Below are 15,175 nucleotides of genomic sequence, written 5' to 3'. Positions count from 1 at the left end.
CACTGCAGGATACCTCTTCGCACTTTCTATCAGTCTGACAAATTTATCTTAACTACTACCTTCTACATTCCATTCTTGTCATTCAATCCAATCTGTGACTTGACTCCTCACATCATATTCCTGAACATCGATCATCAATACTTTGCCTAATACATTTTGAAAGTTCGTGTTCTCTGCATTAATTGACCTTAATTAAGTAGCTGTTACCATTCATAAAAGGAACAAAAATGTAAAGAGGTAGATTTAAAGAGATGTGCAACAGAAGCAAGGGTGAAGTGAGGAAAAACTCTTAGCGAGTAGTTACGAAATAGAGTACACTGCCTGTAAATATGGCGCAGGCTTGTTAAATTGAGGCATTCGAGAAGGCACTGGATAATTTTCCCAGCAAAACTGGAATCAATAGGCAAGCTTTGTGCTTAGGAAATCATGTCTCACTAAATTGATTGAGTGTTTTGAAGAAGTAATGAAGAGGACTGATGAGGGCAGGGAGGTGGACGTGGTCGACATGGACTTCAGGAAAGTGCTCGTCAAGGTTCCTCACGGTCGACTGGTTAGCAAGGGTAGATGATGTGGAATAATGGGAGAACTAGCCATTTGGATACAGACTTGGCTTGAAAGTAGGAGACAGAGGGTGGTGGTGGAAGGTTGCTTTTCAATCTGGAGGCCTGTGGCCAGAAACATGCCATAAGGATCAGTGCTGGGTCCATTGTTTTTTGTCATTTATATAAATGACTTGAATGTGAACATAGCAAGTATGCAGATGACACGAAAATTGGAGGTGTAGTGGACACCAAAGAAGGTTACCTCAGAGTATAATGGGATCTTGATCAGATGGGCCACTGGGCTGAGCAGTAGCAGATAGAGCAAATTAAGATAAATGTGAGATGCTGCATTTTGGAAAGGCACATCAGGGCAGGACTTGTACACTTAATGGTAAAGTCCTGGGGTGTGTTGCTGAACAAAGAGACCTTGAAGCTCTTAGTTCCTTGAAAGTGACATCCCAGGCAGGCAGGACAATGAAGGTGGAGTTTGGTATGTTTGCCTTTATTGGTCAGTGCATTGAGTAAATGAGGTGGGAGATCATATGGTGGCTCTACAGGATGTTGGTCAGACCTGAGGATAAAGGTCTAATCATTTAGAACTCAGAGAAGGAGAAATTTCTTCTTGCAAATTTTTGTGGACATTTGGAATTCTCTAACCCATGGAATTTTGGATGTTTGTTGAATGTATTTATGACTGAGATAAATATGTATTTGGGCTCTCAGGGGGTCAAGAGGTATGTGGAATGGGTGGGAAGGTGGAGTTGAAACAGATGGTCACCAATGTTTGTACTGAATGACAAAGCAGGGTCATGGGGGTATTTGGTCTATTTCTTACGTTCTCAGTGTATTTTGTTCAACTCTTAATGGCTCTATAACTATTTTAATTCTTCTTTCGTTACATATACAGAACACTTACTATTCTGCTTAATATTCATTTGATGTTTCAGTTTCCTATTTCCTCTTTGGCTTCTAAACTGTCTTTTGAAAAGAATTTTTGTAACTCATCTTTTTCTTTTTACTGTTTATGTATTTTATATTTGTTCTTTCTATTGATTTAATAATTCTTATTTTGTCTGGTTTATTCATATTTTATTGCAACATATTTCTCATCAACTCTGCAGATTTCACTTTTAAATAATGCCTACTGTTCTTCTTTCCTTTTATCAGTATTTCTTTCAGTTTACCTTTTCTGTCTACATCTGCAGAGTTAATTTTTATCCATTCAATTACTTTGTCACTCTCAACGGTTATCTTAAACCTTATTATGCTCTCATTACTCGTGCATAGCTGCTCACAGTTACTCTGGTCTATTTTCCACTATTTGGTATGACCATGCTTGCAATCTTGTTGGGTTACTTACAGATTGGTTCAAGAAGATTTTTTTGCATAATAGAATAAGTTCCATCCTGTTCTCACTGTTCAACCCCTTTCACTGCAAGTTTAGATTAGAGTATTTGAAATCCTCCATAATCATGATTGTATCTATTTCTTTCTAATTATTTCATACAGTTATATACATATTTCTCTATCTCCTTGATGTTCTTGCTGGTGTGTTGCATATCATCAACAGCATGACTAATATCTTAGTCCAAATGAATTTTAATTACATCTCTGTTAGTTATATGCTTTATGTTGCTGCAATTGTATTGTTTTGGATTACCACTCTACCACTCTATCATTTTTAAGTACATTATAGCGTGCATTATTCTACTGTTAACTTTGTCTTGTTTACAACTATTTTTTCAAGTTTCTAATGTGACTCGTGTCCTCATTATCCTATCTTAACAATAGAAAGGTACTGACAAGCCCTTACAATGTTTCTGACAGCCCACCTTGTTGTCAATTCTTGAAGTTCATTCAAACGCAGTTAAGTCCCCATTTATTTGCTAAGTACTATTACAGTGGCTAGTCAGATGACACTTATGGCAATGAGAATGTGAAAGGAGATACTTAACAATTAGATTATGGATTAATTAAAAAATACATTTTTGGCAGGTTTTATTTGCAAATTTAATTTCTAATTTATAATTCTGGAGGACAAGAAAGTCAAAGACAGTTGGGATATTCACTTTCATTTACCTGCACGAGAACAAAGAATCTTTTTTTCCATCTTTTCCAAACATTTTTACCAATGGTCCATAAATACCTGGAAAAAAAGTCACAGAAAGAACATTCAGATACAGGTTTTTGAAAAAAAAAACAAGTTTTGAAAAGATCAGAACATTTAATTTTTAATGCTGAGTATGTATTTAATAATTTGTAGGCAAAGCTCTTTGATTTGAGTATTCTTTTGCCATGGAACCTAGCTGAAATGGAGAAAAGTAACTGACACTCCCAGATACCAAAGTAACAGATTGACACTAAGATTGAGCAGCAAAACTTTTGACTGAAACTGCATAAAAGGAGACAGAATCATCAGAGTCCAGTAGATGATGAATCCAGTAGTGCAATACAAGCAGACTTAAGAAGATAGATATTGGATCTGGAAGCTAAGAATAAATAGAAATATAGCTGCTAGAGTTGTTTCTGCTAATTGAATGTCATATCGGTAGATTCATGCTGTCCTGACCGTCATAAGCAGAGATGGAGACATTCTGCAAACATAGGCCATTTCTGATATAGACCTGCACTCATATGGGTTGTGTGCTGCCCCTGCATGAGGATCAAACTGATTCCCAGCAGCGGTGGAGCATAATTTATTTGCGAGACAGAAAGACATCTGAAAGATGGTGTGTTTGAAACTGATAGCATATATTTTGAGTGCGCTGCTGAGTCAATTCTTCAGATCTGTCTTCTAAGTAACTCAGCCATCTAACTATCTAATTCAGCCTTGAATATTTTCATTGACCTAACCTCCGGTGCTCAGTGTGGAATTCCAAACAATAATAGCACACAGAGAAGAAATTCCTCCCTAATGAAATTGTGAATCTAACTTCACCAATTGGACAGTAGCACTTGAAGAAGGTGGTTCACCATCCCCTTGTCAAGGGTGTCTCCAAATGGACACAAAATGCTGGCCCAGCAAGCAATACCGACATCCTATGAATGACTAAATAAAGGATGATTGAACAACGCCCTTGTGAATAACAAGCTTGGGAAGCAGCATTGCTGACAAACATGATTGGCGAGACAGAGGTCGATAGCATTTTCTTTTTCATAATCTTAAAATTATTTTACTTTGAAAATTATTGAATCTAACAATTTAGAAATTTAGCAACGTAAAGTATTTCAACCAATAACCTATCTTGAGTTTCTATATTAGTTTTAACGGGAACATTTGTTTTGTTGAAAGTTCTTTCACTTAAAGTTTTCAGGAGCAGAACCACAATTTTAAATGAGGAATTCCTGTTACTGCAAATCTGAATATTTCTGTGGTGAGAGCACGTGATGAGGACACACTGAATGTCAATTGCAAAGTTTATGGCCTGCTGGCTCTGTGTGATTCAGACTCAGCAGGAAGCGACTGCAGGATGAGGCATAAGAAAGACTTGAAGATTGGTAGGAATTCACTATTAGTAGGAATTGACTGCACAAGTTCTCCATGTGTACACGTGATCATCATTCGCAGTGTTATTACATGTTAAATTACCATAGCTTAATGCTAGGCATTTTTTAAAAAGCGTCAAATTAATGAACCTGGATGCAGGTTGTGCTCTTTTGAGCTCACACCTTGGTACCAGCATATAAGCATATGTCAGTAATGACTCTGTGGCTCAAAATAACTTGCAACAGGAACGTCATCTTGAAATCAAAGTTATGTACTTCACATCATTCCAATATGAGACAGTGCAGGGCAGTGCCAGATATCAAATATTTGTTGTTGGCATGGTGGGCCATTGGTACAGGAAGCTCTGCATCATATTTTGGATTTTCAATCTCAACCATTTCCTTCGATTCAGCACCTCAAACTCCCAATATTTAAAGAATCAAACAGTCAACATCCAATGGTGGCTCTCTGCGATGAGGTCTCCCACTCCATCTATTCAGTTCCCTTTACTTATTGTGCAAAGGAAATGAGTTTTAACTGGAGCAGATTTGACAGGTTTCAAAACACTAAACTATACTGCAGGAGAAGCTGAGGCTGAGTTCAGCGACACTGATTCACTTCTTCGTAGCTGTTTCACCTCTTCTACTCATTCTGTTACATCATTAAAATAGATTGTCAGTTTCACTGCAAGTGAGTGAGATGAACTCTCCCTGCTACCCTCATCTATGAGATGACTGTCCCTTGATATCGACCAAGGCTGAATCTCGTCCAACAGGAAATTTTCTGTGGAAATGCGAGTGTGGAGAAGCACAGATAAACATTGGTGATTGAATCGAGTAAAGTTACAGCTGTGGCGTATCCTGATCAGCTATTCTGCAAAATTCTTATGGACAGCATTCAGACTTAACCTCGTATTTCAATTTACAATCCATATACATATGGGTGGCATGGTGATTCAATGGTTAGCACTGCTACCTCACAGTGGCAGGAACCCAGCTTCAATTCCACCCTCAGGCGACTGCGTAGAGTTTACACATTCTCCCCATGTATGTGCGGGTTTCCTCCGGATGCTCCGGTTTCCTCCCACAGTCCAAAGATGTGCAGGTTAGGTGGATTGGCCACGCCAAATTGCCTGTAGTATTCAGGGGGTGTGTAGATTAGGTTGGTTATAGGGAATGGGTCTGGGTGGGATGCTCCAAGGGTCGGTGTGGGCTTGTTGGGCCAAAGGGCCCATTTCCACCTGTAGAGATTGTATTCTATGATGATTAACAAGATATACTTTTAATACACAAACCTACCAGTATTTGGAGAGCAGATACTACTCATTATAAAACTTGGTGAAAGCATTGCAAATTGAATGTTAACATTTTTAGAATATATATAAGAAAGGAGGTTATTGACTTCACTGAAGTTCCTCAGGGTAGTGTCCTAGGCTCAACGATCAACAGCATCATCAATGACCTCCCCCCCATCATAAGGTCAGAAGTGGGCATGTTCGCTGATGTTTGCACAATGTTCAGCACCATTCCTGACTCCTCAGACACTGAAGCAGTCCATGTTCAAATGCAACAAGATCTAGGCAATATCCAGGCTTGGGCTGACAAGTACAAGTAACATTCACACCATACAAATGCCAGGCTATGACCATCACCAATAAGAGATAAAGTGTGGAGCTGGATGAACACAGCAGGCCAAGCTTTTTTGAGATTAAGGGTCTAGGCCCTAAACGTCAGCTTTTGTGCTCCTAAGCTGCTGCTTGTCCTGCTGTGTTTATCCAGCTCTACACTTTGTTTCTTATTGGTATCAGAGATAATGGGAACTGCAGACACTGGAGAATCCAAGATAACAATCTAACCACCAGTCTTTGACATTCAGTGGTGTTACCATCACCGAATCCCCCACTAACAACATCCTGGGGGGGCTACCATTGACCAGAAACTCAACTGGATTCACCACATAAATATAGTGGCTACAAGAGCAGGTCAGAGGCTAGGAATATTGTGTTGAGTAGCTCACCTCCTGACTCCTCAAAGCCTATCTATTATGCTATTTGGCACAAATCAGGAGTGTGACGGAATACTCTCCACTTGCCTGAGTGCAGCCCCAACAACACTAAAGAAGTTTGACACCATTCGGGACAAAGCAGCCCGCTTGATTGGCACTACATCCACAAGTATTCACTCCCCCCACCACTGACAGTCAGTAGCAGCAGTGTGTACTATCTACAAGATACACTGCGGAAATTCACCGAAGATCCTCAGACAGCACCTTCCAAACCCATGCGCACTTCCACCTAGAAGGACAGGGCATCAGACATATGGGAACACCTCCACTTCCAATGCTCCCCCCCAAGTCACTTGCCATCCTGAATTGGAAATATATTGCCGTTCCTTCACTGGGTGAAAAGCCTGGAATTCCGTCCCTAATAGTGTTGTGGGTCAACCCACAGCAGGAGGATTGCAGTGGTTCAAGAAGGCAGCTCACCACCACCTTCTCAAGGGGAACTGGGGATGGGCAAGAAATGCTGGCCAGCCAGTGATGCCCATGTCTCACGAATGAATAGAAAAAAAAGGGATTGTTAGCTACACTGAACTGAGTGAGATGAACTGAGTGAGATGAACAATGAAGATCATTTACACACAGAAGCAGAAATTGCTGAAGAAAGTAGGCCTGGCAGCATCTGTGGAGAGAAAAACAGAACTAACGTTCCAAATCCAGCGATCCTTTTTCAGAACTGATATAGCCAGGAAAAACTGATATTTCATATATCCAACTTCGACCAGGATGTCGATTTGTCTGAAATAAAACCTATCAATGTTTCCCTTAAGCAAAAAGAATTATCTGATCCTTCTAGCTGAACGCAGGCTGGTGCTCTTCAATGTTTATTCTGTCCATTCATAAAATACACAGCACACCTCAATAGTGCGAACCAATCTTCTATAAGTAAAGAATACAATGATTCAAGTCATTGCTTGTAGCTCCCACTTCAAACTCCATTACTTATCTTATGACTCCAACCCTATAGCTGTGAAAAGTCTGAAGTTAAACCCACAGGTGGACAGTCTTGAATCTGAGATGAGTTTTCAACCTCAGATTCATGCTATCATGAAGACCACCTATTTCCACATCCATAACGTCACACGACTTTCCTTGTACTGCTTGTCTGCTGAAGACCTCATTCTTATTTTCATTCCCTCTAGATTGACCTTTCCAATTCACTCATGGCTGGACTGTCTTACTGTCTGCAAATTTCATGTCAGCCAAAACTCTACTGTGTGTTTCAACATCTAGGAGGACACAGGCAGCAAATACATTGGAGGACCGCAACTGCAGCCTCTCCTCCAAGTCACACACCATCCTCACTTGTAATTAAATTGCTGTTCCTTCCTTGCCACTGAATTAAAATTCTGGTCCAGCTACCATACCAGCAATAGTGGGTGATTTTGTACCACAAAAACTGCAGCTTTCAGGAAAGTAGCTCACCATCTCCTTCACAGGACCAATAAGGAATGGGTAAGAAATGCTGGCCTAGCCAGGTTGAAACATCTCATGAATGCAATAAAATAACTCACAAACCTGTCTCCATGTCACCCCCGGCGCTCACCAGTCTATAATGCATTGCTGGTCAAGTAACCTCTGGTTTATGACCTGTATCCTTGTTTTCAAATCTTACCATGGCCTCATCCCTCCCAAAGTCTACAATCTAGCCCAGCCCACAAACCTCCAAGATATTCATATACCTCTAATTCTGATCTCCCCAATTATAATTCTCCACCATTAGTGTCCCTGCCTTCCAGTGAACTACGGCAACATGGTTTACAGGGATTGAAGTGCAACAACTTTGGAGTGAGGAGTGGTTAAATAAACAAAGAAAGACTTACATTTACATGACCCTTTTCTTGATTTCAGGTAATTGCAAAGCATAGTCAGTACAATTGTGCAGAAAACCAATTTGCACACGGCAAGCTCCCCCACAGAGAAATGTGATAATGACCAGATATTGTTTTTGTGATGTTGACTCACAAATAAATGTGATGTGTAAACCAGGAATAGCTCTAGTGCTCTTCTTCAATGTAGTGCTTGGGATGTTTACATTTACCTGAGAGAGAAGCTAGGGACTTAATGCAAAAGACAACACTTCCGATAGGGCAATGCTTCACTAACAGTGCACCGGAGCACCAGCCTAGCTTTCTGTGCACAAGTGTGGGATTTAAATGCACTACTTTCTGGTTCCGAGACAGGGTGCCACCAACTCAGCCACAGGCAGATTGTGACAACACTTACTTGCAGAGATTATTCAATGAAGTCGAAACGGTTGAATATCTGATCAAATGGGTACTAAACATATGTCAGGTTCTCACCAAGTCACGTGGACATCTAAATCACGTGGATTTAAAGATGAGGGTAGACACTAGGATGGTTGTGAGCTTTTAGGCATCCATCTTTCTCCTACATTTTCTGATGGCAGATGTTTAAAAGACAAGATCAAAATCAACAGTCTGAAGTTCTGTTGAAACTTCTGGTGCTATATACCTCAGCAATTGCACCTTGGAATTCAGATTGTGTTTTACAACTAATTCTGTGACATTTCACGGCACAACATTGTGGGCCGAAGGGCCTGTACTGTGCTGTACTTTTCTATTTCAGTCATCTCAAGGAAGATCAGTTGTGTTGTGTAGTACGATTATAACAACTGAACCAACAAAACTCGTTACAGTGAGGTTGGGAACTATGGGCACACTACAGCCGTGGAATGGCATCTGAACATTCTGGATCATCATGATAAATAAAGCTCAGAAGAATTTATAACATGCATCAATGATTACTGGATTTAAAAAAACAGAAAATTGTTGATCTGTTTAGCAAAACTAATCATACTGACATTTCACACATCATTCTTCACACATGATGCACTGTGGAAGCAGATAACAGACTTTGATAGGAGGTAGAACATGTCTGATTGAAAAGCCAAAAAGCTTCAGTGAATTTGATTTAAAGGATGGATTTGTAGCAAGTCTTGCTCAACTTCTAAGTGAATCAAGACTGCCCTCTGCTGGATTGAAAAATAGGGGTAAGAAAAACAACAGATCTGAAATGAGCAGAGCATTACATCAGCTGATTTACGGAGATGCATTATGTGTATGCAACTATTCAAAAACCACAAAAGAATTGCATCTTATTTAGTGAACAATTCCACACTTCCTAGTATATTTTTAGGATGAGCATATGACTCTATGATTATATATTAATCTGATTCATGAATGTTGCCTCTCAGCAAACAAAATTGAAGATTACAATCCTGATTACACATAACACAGTTCTTTCTTGAGAATATATTTTCTTGCATACACAGTGCCTTTATTACATTTATCCATGTGACTTCTGGGTTTCGTCTTCCACCATGCATTTTGAAGATTCCTCCATTTTTCCACTTGTATCACAAAACTCAAGACAAAATAGCTCCATCTCACTGCAAGATCCTAATTTCTCAGTGACAGGGACTCTTAACTTCCTTCAGAGCATATGAGAAAAGGGCTACATTTCTCTAAGAGGCTTAACATGACGAGATGGCAGATAATGGACTTTGCAGGAACTATCTGGTCTCTGTTCTTGTGCCTTCTCCCAGCAATAGATCATAAATTGGCTTGAATATACAAGTAAAACATAAAAACAGAAAGGTAGAGAAATCTGATAAAGAATAAACAGAAACTAACCCACAGGGGCTCAAAGATTCCCGTTTTGAAAATCTTTGGAGTAGTTGATGATAAAAAGTGTTCCATAGCAAGGAAATTGATTATATCACATTGTGCTTATCATCCAAAGACTAATCTTGTCCCAACATCACGTAGATTCAGACTTCATTCTAACAGAAGTGGTAACTGGGCTCTCAATTTTCAGTTGGATAAAATATTTAGTAGTGGAATCACACACTATAACATGTGGTTAGGCTCCAGCTGTGAAGATTTGGAGCTGGACTGCCTGATCCTTTTTGCATGAGGGCAACATTTCAACTTTTATCTCACTCAAATGTCAGAGGAAAATAATTTGGAAGGATATGATTTGGCACAACATTAAATATGAATTTCAAAAAAATGAAGTTAAGGTCTTAAGAAACCATTAACAACTTGCAGAGTAGAAGAAAAATGAATAAAACACTGTACCCTTTTAATGGCTAATTAATAAAGAAGACTGTTCCAAAGAGCTAATTACTAAAAGTTGATTGCCTTTTTGTATACGAAGCACTGCGAGAGAGACAGACTTGACCAAGATACTGGTTACCAGGGATGGAGAGGGACCACGGCCAAGATAAAAAGCTGGCTTTAACTAACACCAACCTTGCAACAACTTTGGTTGAGCACAAATCTGAGCAGGCCTTGGCGGAATCCATATGAAAATGGGGATGAAAATGTCAGCCTGGGTTTTTCTCCTCTTCAGCTGCATGGTTAGGCATTTCAGGAAAGGAGGAGGAGTGGAGTCTGGGTGCATGTATGTGCCAGGCTCACACCCACACTCACTCATTCATGCATCCACACACACTCTCTCTAACAATCACCCACACACATGCACACAAACTCTCACACATCCACTCTCTCAGTCTCACACACACACTCACATTCACTGTTGTTCACATACATCCTAACACTCATTCACATACCCTCACACACAACTTTCTCTCATGCACTCACACATAGAGTGTGCACGCATAAAGGTTTCTCGCACACATGCCCTCTCATGCACGCAATTCACACGTTTTCTCTTATGTAATCAAATACTCTCAACTCAAATTCACTCTTTCAGGTACTCACATGCACTCGCCCACACTCAATTGCTCACACATGCAGTCAGATACACAACTCCTACTCATTCACTCACTAATGACCTTGGGGATCTGGGCATCTGAATCCATTGTCTAGACTCCTGTACTCCTTTAAGGAGCTGGTGTTTCTACAGGAGACTGAGAACCTTTTCTTCCCCTGAACCCCGTGCCAGGCCGTGGCACTGTACTGCTCCGAAGTCCCAGTCTAGGCAACCTTTCACCGGCCACCTTCTCTGCCAGCCAGCCTCTGGCTTTCAGTCGCTTCCAACGTGATGCATGCTAAACTCGATTTAGAGGAAATTGTTCTCACCTTTTCTCGTGTATGGGTCGTGCAGAAAGGCAAAGGCAATTATTTTTCAAAGACTTTTGTGTGTAACTTGTTCTTGCCAATTTTGTCCCGTTAAAAAGTAGAAAGTGCAACATTTTCCCAACTGCTCACAGGGGCATAGGGGGCTTGGTGTCACTGTTGCTGGGAAAACAGAAAATACCACTGAGCCACATGGGGGTTCTCCCCACTTCCTTGAATACAGGAGCTGGAGTCACTGTTTTCCAATCAGATTCCAATCCTTTTCATAATCTAGGGAATTTTAGATAATCAAAATCAATGCATCTCTTTTCTCAGCAGCAATTTCCTTAAACAATCGCGGATAAAGTCCATCAAGGTCAGTGAATGTGTCAGATTTTTGTTCCATTAACTATTATTGCATCCTTTCCCTGGTGATTGTTATTGTTTCCTGATTTTGAGGAAGGGTCACTGGAGGCAAAGCGGTCTCTCTGCTTTCTCTGCACAGATACTGCCTGTTGAGATTCTCTAGCTACTTCTGTTTTTGTTTCAGGTTTCCAGCATCTGCAGTTTTTTATTTATTATTTCACATTTCTTGCTCTGTTCCACATTCTGATTCAGAACTATTTCTGAGATGCGACTTGTATCCTTTCGTGAAGACAGATGTGAAATATTTGGTTAATTCAACTGCCATTTCTCATTTTTCAATTAATAACTCCCCAGATTCATCTTTGGAATAGCATTATTCACTTCACTTACTCTCTTCCTTTTTAAGTACCCCGGGAACTCTGTTTGATTTCCTTAATTTGCTAAAACATCTTTAATAATGGCTCAGAAATTCTGAGCTGGGTCGAAAACCCTATTTCTGACTTTGCTTAGGTGAAAGAGTAACCAGGGAACTACAGAAGTCTTCTGCACAGGAGATTCCTGGATACATGCCTCCTGCTATAAAACTGTCCAGGAATCCTCTGGTCTACTGGAAGAGGGGATCATCATCAAAACTATGTCACCTTTTATAGAATTGAGTGTCATGTTCTTAAGTTGAAATGTCCAGTGTGAAAGGGTAAAGGACGGAATACAGATCTGGATGAGTCATTATGTCAGGTGTGTGTATGTGTGTGTGTGTGTGTGTGTGTGTGTGTGTGTGGGGGGGGGGGGGGGGGCGCGGCGGGGGGGAGTGTGTTTAGGGTACCAGGTGGGTAGAATGTCAGGTGTGTTGATGAGTGCTTACAACGTATTGGTGAGGGGTTAGCTTGCTGAGTCAGGTGGGTCACGGTGGGTTGTGGTTAACAACAGTGGCAGACAGGAAGGGACAGGTGTCAACTTGAGAGAGGGGGAAGAATGAGAGGTCCGACGAGGTGTGAAATGATTGGGTCGGTGTTATCAACAAGGTAAGGGGTGTGCAACCAGGAGGTGTACTGAATCATAAGTTAGCGAGAGTATTGTGTCCAGTGGGACACCAGGTCAAGTGACAGTGGGATTAACTGAGGGGAGGGGTGTTGTCAAGCCAAGTGGGTATTGGCTCCACAGGGGAGGATGGGGGTAGAGAGTTGAAATGAGTATACTGAAGTTGGGACGGGCCAAGGGCAAGACAGTAGAGGGGGCAGTAGGGAAGGTCGAACAACAGGGGCAAGGTGTTAGGTCTGAAGGGGCAGGGGTATAATTTCACACCAGGTGGCGCAGTTTTTTTTCAGGTCACAACTTACTGGTCAGTTAGTTGTCAATCAGGAATTCAATTTAATAGTTAGTGAGAATTTGGATGGCTTTTAACCCTTTAATATCTCTTGGGTAACCATTAAGTTTAAGTGACACAAAACCCAACGAACTCCCCTATTTTAGGGAGTTATCCTGAAGAGCTTCAGAGGCAGGGGCATTTCCCACAGAAGTTTCAATTTCCTGGGCAAATTTACTTGGACTCAGTTATACGTGCTTACCATATGATACTGATGTGTAGCTCCTGTCTACACTGACCCAGACTCTGTGACCACCAGAATACCTGGGTGTTCCGCTTCTACCATTTTCTCAATGACTCTCATTGAGTTAACTTACCTGGCATTTCCTGCTTTTTGCCGTCCTTCCTTTTTGAATAAAGGAGTTACATTTCTTATTTTTCCAATCAAATTGAACCTTCTCTGAATACAGAGAAAATTCAAACCAATGCATCAATCACCACTTCTTTTAAAAGCATAGCAGAGTGCTTCCCAAACTTTTCCCACCTGTGCCTTCACTTTGAGCTTGAAAATTGTTGCAATCCCTTGGAGTGATTAGAAGGTACAGGAGAGGACCAATAAGAGCAGGGAACAGATGTCACAAAAGTAGGTGGGAAGGCAAGTAATGAAGATGGCACAGTGAGTTTGGAGAAGGATACAGATGAACAAAACAGCAAAATTTGACAAAGCATGAAAGATAATGTGGAAAATCTGACAGTACACACTTTGGCAAGAAGAACAGAGGAGCTGAATATTATTTAAATGGTGAAATATCACAGAAATCTATGGAAATGAAGGATTTGGGAGTCCTCATCCATGAATCACAAAAAGCTAGCATCCAAGTTCAGCGGTAATGGGGAAGGCAAATAGCCTTTATTTCAAAGAGAAGAGAGCGCAAAAGGAGGGAGAAATTTACTAAAACTATATAAGGTACTAGTTAGACCACCGCTGGAATACTGTGAACAGTTTTGGGACCTTAACAAAGGAAAGATATGGTGGCATTGGAGGCAGCCAGAGAAGGCTCGCTAGTTTGATCCTGGGTATGGACAGATTATCTTATGACGATTGGTCATGTAGATTCACCCTGCACTCATTAGAGTATAGAAGAATGAGAGGAGACCTTATTGAAACATACTGGATTCTTGGACGGCTTGGCAGGGTAGATGCAGAAAGGTTATTTTCCCTTGGGGGGAGATTGCAGGACCTGAGGGGCTGTACATTTAAAATAGAGATGAGGAGGAATTTTTCTCAGTGGGTTGTGAATTTGTGGGATTCCTTACTGCAGAGGGCGGTTTAGGCTGGGTCATTAAATACATTCAAGCCTGAGATATCAGATTTTTTTTTTAATCATAAGGGAATAAAAGGACATGCGGAAAAATTGGGAAAGTGGAATCGAGGATGATACAACCAGCCATGATTCTTCTGAGTGGCAGAGCAGACTCATTGGGCTGAATGATCTACTTCTGTCTTATGGTCTAAAGGAGCGGAGAATAAGTCATTGCTACCTGGGAGCTCGCAATTCCAAAATTTCAGCTCATAACTCCAGTTGGGGTCGTTTTAATTGGCATTACTTCCCTCGTGACATTTTCTTATGCTCCTCCCTCCCTTTCATTTCCTGTTTTATAGATATTTCTGGGGTAACACTTCTATCTTCCAGAGTGAAGACACCATTTCAATTCATCTACCATTTTCTTATTTTCCATTATTAATTCTTCAGCTCCACCCTCCAGAGAGATGCTTTACTGACTATTTTCATTTTTACAAACATTTGCAATCCATTGTTATACCTCTAGTTATTTTTCCTCTCACACACTAAGTTCTCCCTCCCTCGGTACAAGTGTAATATTATTTTAATAGAAATATATTGCTCAGACATTGAGTGAAGCTTTAAGAGATGAAGTGAAAGAGGTGAATAATCTACTTCTCTTTCCCATTTGTGCCTGAAACAAAACCAGAAGAATGCAAACTGAAATATCTTTAAAGGTTGAATGAAAGCCTCCTTAAGTTCATTTTGCATTGATTTTATATTAATTTCTGGAGTTAAGAATGGAATGCCGATCCAGGAAACTTATAGGGAACTCCGTCCTGGAGGCAACATTGGGCGTCAGTTTCACCTTAATTGTGCAATAGTGTAACTAATTTCAAGGAAATTACAAGCCCTAAATTGCAAGGATGCAAGAAGAAGAGGTGGGGATGCGGTATGTTAAACCCGAAACTGTAGGGTTTCAGAGCACTTTAGAAATGTATTAAAAATTGTTCCAAGGTTTGCAACAAGGTTCGATTAGTATTTAGAGGAATGTTAAGAACAAAGGTGTCTTAGGAATCGGTGTTGAGATC

At 40.6% G+C, this 15,175-nt stretch overlaps 1 protein-coding gene across 10 annotated transcripts in view; it reads right to left on the bottom strand.

Moving 5' to 3' along the window:
• The window catches only part of cadpsa (Ca2+-dependent activator protein for secretion a), a 491,603-nt gene that overhangs the window by 188,750 nt on the left and 287,678 nt on the right, over positions 1-15,175 (bottom strand). For all 10 annotated transcript variants that reach the window (XM_059649938.1, XM_059649939.1, XM_059649942.1 and 7 more), the window contains exon 9: positions 2,622-2,688. In XM_059649938.1, coding sequence (XP_059505921.1) covers positions 2,622-2,688 — 67 coding nt within the window. The remainder of the gene's footprint in view (positions 1-2,621; positions 2,689-15,175) is intronic.

The sequence above is a fragment of the Stegostoma tigrinum genome, chromosome 11 (assembly GCF_030684315.1).
Source record: "Stegostoma tigrinum isolate sSteTig4 chromosome 11, sSteTig4.hap1, whole genome shotgun sequence".
Classification (NCBI taxonomy): Eukaryota; Metazoa; Chordata; class Chondrichthyes; order Orectolobiformes; family Stegostomatidae; genus Stegostoma; species Stegostoma tigrinum.
The sequence above is the reverse complement of the archived record's forward strand: the minus strand, read 5'-3'. Positions and strand labels throughout refer to the sequence as shown.